This window comes from Mesitornis unicolor, unplaced genomic scaffold (genome assembly GCF_000695765.1).
Source record: "Mesitornis unicolor isolate BGI_N332 unplaced genomic scaffold, ASM69576v1 scaffold3168, whole genome shotgun sequence".
In the NCBI taxonomy this organism is placed as follows: Eukaryota; Metazoa; Chordata; class Aves; order Mesitornithiformes; family Mesitornithidae; genus Mesitornis; species Mesitornis unicolor.
The window spans coordinates 1-7,585 of record NW_010202355.1 but is presented as its reverse complement, the minus strand read 5'-3'; the positions used below and the strand labels follow the sequence as shown (position 1 = coordinate 7,585).

General features: G+C 44.5%; 1 protein-coding gene across 1 annotated transcript; it reads left to right on the top strand.

Annotated features, from left to right (window-relative positions):
* Window positions 1-44: 44 nt before the first annotated feature.
* B3GALT6 (UDP-Gal:betaGal beta 1,3-galactosyltransferase polypeptide 6) lies at window positions 45-866 on the top strand (the record flags this gene model as incomplete). The annotated part of the gene is made up of 1 exon (XM_010190356.1): window positions 45-866. A coding segment is annotated over one exon (822 nt), but the record flags the coding sequence as incomplete, so codon positions are not given.
* Between the last annotated feature and the right edge of the window lie 6,719 nt (window positions 867-7,585).

The window sequence follows — 7,585 nt, the reverse complement described above, 5'->3', positions numbered from 1 at the left end:
GGGGCCCGCATCCCCCGGCAGCCCCACCGCCCTCCCCGGAGGAGACCGCCTTCCTGGCCGTGCTCATCACCAGCGGCCCCAAGTACAGCGAGCGTCGCAGCATCATCCGCAGCACATGGCTCTCGGCTGCCGGGCGTCCCCCTCACGATGACATCTGGAGCCGCTTTGTCATCGGCACAGCTGGGCTGGGGACAGAGGAGCTTCGTAGCCTGGAGGTGGAGCAGAGCCGGCACAGAGACCTCCTCCTCCTGCCGGAGCTGCGGGATTCCTACGAGAACCTGACCGCTAAAGTCCTGGCCACATACGTCTGGCTGGATCTGCACCTGGACTTCCAGTTTGCCCTGAAGGCTGACGACGATACCTTCGTCCGCTTGGATGTGCTGGTGGAAGAGCTGAGAGCCAAGGAGCCACGTCGCCTGTACTGGGGCTTCTTTTCCGGCCGCGGTCGAGTGAAATCTGGCGGCAAGTGGAAAGAGAGCGCTTGGGTGCTGTGTGACTACTACCTGCCCTACGCGCTGGGTGGTGGTTACGTGATTTCTGCGGATCTGGTGCACTATTTGCGTCTTAGCAGAGACTACCTGAACATGTGGCAGAGTGAAGACGTCTCCCTGGGGGTGTGGCTGGCTCCCATTGATGTGAAGAGAGTGCACGACCCTCGCTTTGACACTGAGTATAAGTCGCGAGGTTGCAACAATAAGTATCTAGTAACTCATAAGCAAAGCATCGAGGACATGCTGGAAAAGCACCAGACCCTGGCTAAAGAAGGGAAGCTCTGTAAGGAGGAGGTTAAGCTCAGGCTTTCCTACATGTATGACTGGGGAGTGCCTCCTTCGCAGTGTTGCCAAAGGAAGGACGGCATCCCGTGAATGTCCAAGGAAGGGAAAGGCAGAATGTCGATGGACTTTCTGAGCTTGGTTACTGTTACCTGGGGGAAATCCCAGTAACTAGGGCTTAACAATTACTCAAAAGATTTTGCACGATCCATTATGTCACGATCAATGAAACCCTGAAACTCCTAAGAGCTGCTGATGTGGCATGATGTAGAGATGCTCTATAGAAAAATTAGGTGACAAAAAGCATGGAAAGGCTCGTATGACAGGATTGAAGGCAAATAATAGGTTGCAAAGTATGGATAGCACAGAGAATTTGGTGGAGAAAAACTTGGATGGAAAGCTGCTGAAAGATTTGTAACGGATTCTGAGATTTATTTGCTAAAGATCACGACAGGCCTTTATGCTGTCTCTAAGATTGTGAAGCTAGCGTCTGCTGTTTATTTCTTGGCGAGGAGCAAGTGTCAGTTTGGCGAGGTTTGAAGATTCTAATTGGGCTGCAAATCCGTTGCTGCTGTGAGTGGGAACAGGCGGCTGGTTACGGACACGAGCAGTCAAGCAAAGGGAACAATTTTACCTGGAATATTCGCGTTGAGGGAGGGAGGGAGTCAGTCGGTTCTTTGGCTGGTGCTCCAGTTTACAAGAATGGAGTTGTCAGACTTTCTGTGTAACTTGTCTCTAAGCTTTTTGTTGTTTTAAAGACATCGTGTACATAAATTACCTGGCAGCTACGGAGTAAGTCTGTATTTAGAAAAGTGGGTGAGTTATGGTGTTTGACAGGTACAGAATATATTCTCTTCTTGGGGGGGCAAATAGTTATGCTACGAAGCAAAGCTTCAGTCGTTAGGCATAGGGCTTGTTCAGAGCTTATCCTCCAGACACATTTCCCATCCCAACAGTAAGTGATCTCACCGACTGCTACAAGGTGAGGTGGTGTGGGCTTCAGATCCGTGGTGTCCTGGATTACTGCTGTAAAACGTGAAGTAGCAGGATGAGGTCAGTGGAAGCCGTTCGGAGTTCAGACAAGATTGCCCTCATGCGAGTACCTCAGCTAAAAAAGTGAACTCTGTACGTCGTCAAGAGAAATAGGTTCCCCCAGCCCCCAGATTCCTGTTTGAGGAGAACCTCGTCTCTCTTTTTCAGGAGATACATCACAGTCTAAGGAGATTAATCCCCCAAGTCACATTTAGGTGCCTGAAGCTGGATGGTGGATCCCCTCCTCTCCAGTAGCACCTTCTGGTGAAACCAAACATCATTTTACAGGAGGTCTCAGTTAATTGCTCAAGTGAGATGTCAGTAAGTGGGGATTTTCTCCCTTAGTCCTGTCTACACCACAAATAATTCCAGTGCTGACAGAGCTTGTCAGCATCAGACGCAGCATCAAACAGGAAATGCAGACAGGACATTCTTGGCTGTAGATCACGGATGCATTTTCACTACATTATTTATCTTCAGACCTTTAGGTAAGCCCGTAATCCAAACATTTTTGAATGGCAGCTGCTCTGCAACGCAGAAACACCTTTTTTTTTGCAGTAGTACTACAGAGCTACTGACTTCAGTAACCTTTGTCAGCTACAGATCTTTCAGTGTAAGCAGAGTTTTTCCTTTTATGCCTGAAGGGCATTCAGAATTACCAGTTTTACTGTTTGTCGCACACTGCACTTTCACCCAGTCTCATTTCCTCCTCTCCCTAGGTCAGTGTCTGTTCCCACCTGCAGGAAGAGAGAAATTGCAAAGAAAGTGAAAAAAAAACCAAAAGGGTGCCATTATTCTCTGTATTTTCACTTCTCGAGTTAGCGATTCATACCAAAGGATGGGGTTTTTTTGTTGTTCTTGTTTTGATTAAATTATTGAGGATTAAGAAAAGTCTTCTGCAGAGGATGATCCTTCTCTGTTCTGAAATTCTGAACTCTTTGCCATCCTTCTAAAACAAAGTTAAACTAAGGTGCTAAAAACCCAGTTATATTAATATATGTCCACTCCAATGCGTGCTTATTTCTTGACATGTAGGCAGGTGTAATTCAGCAAGGCATCGTGTACCAAAAACCATTTTCACAAGATGACAGGGAATTTAAATTGATCTTGGCATTTCAAGAAGATATCCCTTTGGAGTTCACTAGTCCAGTGTGTATATATGTGATTAAATGCTTGTCATGTGAGTATTTATTTATAATTATTGAAAGTGTACTGTGTATAGGAAAACTAAGAGAGATAATTGTGACTTTAATTTTTCTGAAGGAGGTGCTGTGACGTCCATGAGCATCACGTCTCAAGCGGTGCTTGAATCTGTTGGTACAAAGCCGTTATTTACCATGCTGGGATCTGAACTGCAGGTGAAAAGTCTGCTGCGTGTCTCAAGGTAGCAAGAGTGTACTGTTAATCAATTCCTGTCAGTAACCGTCTCCATGGCAGTTGTTTACGTTGTTCACTTTGTCTCTCTCTACCCAAAACTCCCGTCCCCATCTCCCAAAATAATAAAAAAAGTGGTTTTCATTGCTGGCAAAACAAATCTTGGCGAAGTGCTGGATGTTCTGCTGATGGAAAAAAAATAAAGATGACCTTTTTAGACTCTTTTGGTACTTTAAAAGCAAATTGAATCATGTGGGAGAGAGCAGACGTCCCACACGTCGTGTGGAAAACCCCAAGGAAGCATTAACTGGTACAGGAGTATTTTTTTTTTGCATTTTACTGGAAAGAATTTGCATGGGAAGGACCTGTTGGTGTTATTTGGAGCAGTCAAGTAACATCTATGTGTTGTATGAGTGAGTCACTAAACTTGAGGTTTCCGTCCAGAATTCATTTCGGAGCCCATTTTTTTTTTCCTAAAGCAAAATGTAAAGCACATTTGGAACATCAAATGAATTGAATATTTTAAAAGCAGCAATTAAAGGCTGTCTTTCCTACCTGCTCAGGACCAGCTTCTGTATTTCCTCACATCATCTCACAAGTCCAATGTGTGATGTCTCTGTACTTGAAAACCATGAGGTATTCTTCTTTACAGGTATTTTTTAATTCTTTTTCAAACCAGGCATTTAGCATTCTGCCAGAGCTAACAGGTACAGTAGAGAATTTAATTGTTCGTTATGTGATCATATCTAAGAACTGATCCTGAAATATTTAGAGCTGACAATGGCATAAACTCCACTCGAGAGCTGATTTTGTTTCCCAGTGAAATTTAAGTTCTGTGCACCGTGACTTAACTACTTTAGTGTGTAAAAATACGTAGCTAAAGCATTAACATCCATACTAAATAAACTCACAGTTCCACATCAAAAACCTTCACGCTTCCAAGAATTCCTGTAGTCCGTTCAAGATGTAAAAAAACACCAAAAAAACCCAACCCTGACTTAGAAATCGCTGCTCCTGTAACTGAATACTTCCTCTTCTGACTGCCTGGGCTTGTTCACGTGAAGTTTACTCTAACACAGCATCTGCGTGTCGTACGTTTGACAAATGTGACCCTTTCTGTCGTTGAAATGCCTCATTTTTGAACATTTCATTTGCGTTTCGGATCTGTTAACGCTGATTTTTGGGGAGGGGCAAGGTGTGAGCTTTACAGGTTTGATTAAAAACCCAGCAGCACAGGAAGGGGATGAAGAATCACATTTCTATGCCTTTCCGTCCAGCTCCAGAGTTGAAACACGGTTTTGGTATTGCCGTGTGCTCGACAAACTGTCAACACCTCCACTGCTGTACCTCTCATTGCTGTATATTTTATTTAGAGCACACTGCCTGCAAGACTCAACTCCGTTGCTACCCGTCCCTGTGTAAGATACGCTTTTCCCTTGGAACTGCTTTCTGCCAACATAACATTCCTGTTTAATACACATTATTCAGGCAATGCCTAGTGGAATTTGGGAACGCCTCGGTCTGTTACTTGCAGCCTCCCCGAAGCTGAAGGATACTGCGTAAGTGTGCCTTTATGAACCACGATTGGCGTGGGGTCCCGTGCTGAGTGTGTTTTAAATGACCGAGTGCAATTGCACGCTTTTGGCAGCCACCGTTTAGGATTGGGGTGCAGCACAGCTCCTTTGCTCGGTGTTGATGTAGGAAAGAAACTGCTAGGAACCTGAAGCTGGCTGTGGGGATGAAAACTCTCGGTAACTGCGTAAGCGCGTTGTGTGCGTGTTTATGTCCTCTCATGTACGCCTTCGTGGGCCAAAGGGGCTGCGTGCTGTGATTTTTAATAAAAGGCTTTTACTGTAGAGGTGATTCGTTGTTCTACATAAGAAAATGTAGATTGTGTGTTAGGTCAGAGAGGTTCTCCTCCCCCTCTACTCTGCCCTGGTGAGACCGCATCTGGAATATTGCGTCCAGTTCTGGGCCCCTCAGTTCAAGAAGGACAGGGAACTGCTGGAGAGAGTCCAGCGTAGGGCTACAAAGATGATCAAGGGAGTGGAGCATCTCCCTTGTGAGGAGCGGCTGAGGGAGCTGGGGCTCTTTAGTTTGCAGAAGAGGAGACTGAGGGGAGACCTCATTCATGTTTATAAATATTTAAAGGGTGAGTGTCACGAGGATGGAGCCAGGCTCTTCTCGGTGACAAACAATGATAGGACAAGGGGTAACGGACACAAACTGGAACACAGGAGGTTCCACTTCAATTGGAGAAGAAACTTCTTCTCAGTGAGGGTGACAGAGCCCTGGCCCAGGCTGCCCAGAGAGGTTGTGGAGTCTCCTTCTCTGCAGACATTCAAAACCCGCCTGGACGCCTTCCTGTGTAACCTCATCTGGGTGTTCCTGCTCCGGCAGGGGGATTGGACTGGGTGAGCTTTGGAGGTCCCTTCCAATCCCTAACGGTCTGGGATTCTGTGTGATTCTGTCAAATACACAGGAGTGGTTATTTTCAGTTTATTATGCCACTGGGAGGCACAGGAGAAGGTGTTAGCTACTTTAAGAAGCTAGCCATACAAACTCACCATCGCTTACAGTACTGATTTATGTTAAAACCCCAAAATAGTAGCAACGTTCTGACAAAAGAATTGAAAATATTTTGAATACAACATCTGTTCAAAGCATTTCCACGCTCCAAGCAGTTTACATAGCACGACTTTCTGCTCCTGAAGTAGGTAGCCCCTTCTCTTTAAGATGAGTGTGTTCTTGCTGCTGCTTCTGCCAAAACCTTGGGAGCACATTTTGGGCTCTGGCCCAGAGAAACACCTCTGGTTTTAGCTAAATAAACCAAAGTATTTGAACCCTGAAGCACAAAATTACTCTCAGTGAGACCGAGTTGTAACTCTTGGTCAGAAATGCCCTGTTCTCACTGGAAATTTTTGCTATTATTCAAGTGGCAGCTTTGTACTGAAGTTTCAGTCATTTTTTGCAGTTCCTTGGAGGATTTGAAAAGCAAGCGCTCATTAACAGCTGGTGAGAGATCACACCAAGTCACAATACCAAGTTATTTGCTGGTTAGATGCAAAATACTGAAAACACCAAAGGATTTAAAGTAGTTAAATGCAGCCAGAGAAGAAATATAAGCGTGTTGGTTCTGCTTATGACAGGGATATTGGTCTGGTAATTATCAGAGCACAGAGAAGAGAAAAACCTGTTTTAAATAAGTCAACGAGACCTAAAACACCCTTTTACCACTGCTCTGGGATCCAAGTCAAGGTCAGGACAAACATTTGTATTCTATTTTTCCTGCCTCTATCAATTCCTACAAACTTTTGAGGAAACCAGGGGCAAGTGGGTTGGAGCAGGTTTGTTGGTTCCTTTTCTCCCCACACCCAGGTTTGCTGGGAGGCACCATGAATTATGCATTATTTGCTCTATTTAGGACCTGCATCTGCTCAAAACTTGATTTAAACTCAGTCATCCACTTCCAAAGAAAGCCAGATCAGAAGTTAACCCAAGGCCAAGCAAGCTCAAGTAAATAAAGGCCCATGTGTAAGACCTTGAATCTAAGAGGAGGTGTTTTGCTACGTGATGTTGGATGTTGTAGTTCCAACACAAATGATCCTATTGCTGTTAAAGTGAATGTAAGGAGGTGAAGGCTGACATATAATGCAAGGCAAGGCAGGTAATCAGGCTGCCCCAGTCAGCAATCAAAGATATATAGATATATATAGATATATACACATAAATATCTCTTACCTTTTTTCCCAGGAAGACTGCAAATAAAGCCATTTACCCAACATGACTTCTACAGGCTGACATCCATGAGCACAGCCCAACACTTCACACCAAATAAAACCCCACAGAGCTCTTTTTTGCTGCTTTTCTCAGCCCCAGTTGGTCCTCACCTTATTACAGACCACAGGGAATCAGCTGGGGAGCAACAAATCAGCTGCAGATGAGGATTAAGCCAAATTATTTGAAAGGGGCATCCCCAGGTCGGTGTTGTCCATCTGTTTGCCTTGGCATAATTAAAATGTGTACTCCATTAAAAAAAAAAGAAATAATCCTAATTCAAATATTTCACGTGCGTATAATGAACTCACTGCTTTTTTGCATCTTGGCTGCAAAGATTTAAAGTAAGACTTTCCTTCTGTATTTTTTAATGTGAATTAAAATATGTTTACTATGTAAATAATTCAAAATAACTTGGAAATCTGTTCTCGAAACAAGGTAAAAATCTCTTGGGAGCTCCCCAGGCTTCTCCTGTTTGCTTGCCCTGTACAATGCAGTCACTAGATGTCAGTGTGTGCATTTAAGAGCACACAACGGTTAAAAGAAAAGAAAGTTAACTAAGTAATCGCAGCAGGAACCTAAGCGATGCGGAAAGGCAGTTGTTTATGAGTAAATTTGGGGAATGACCT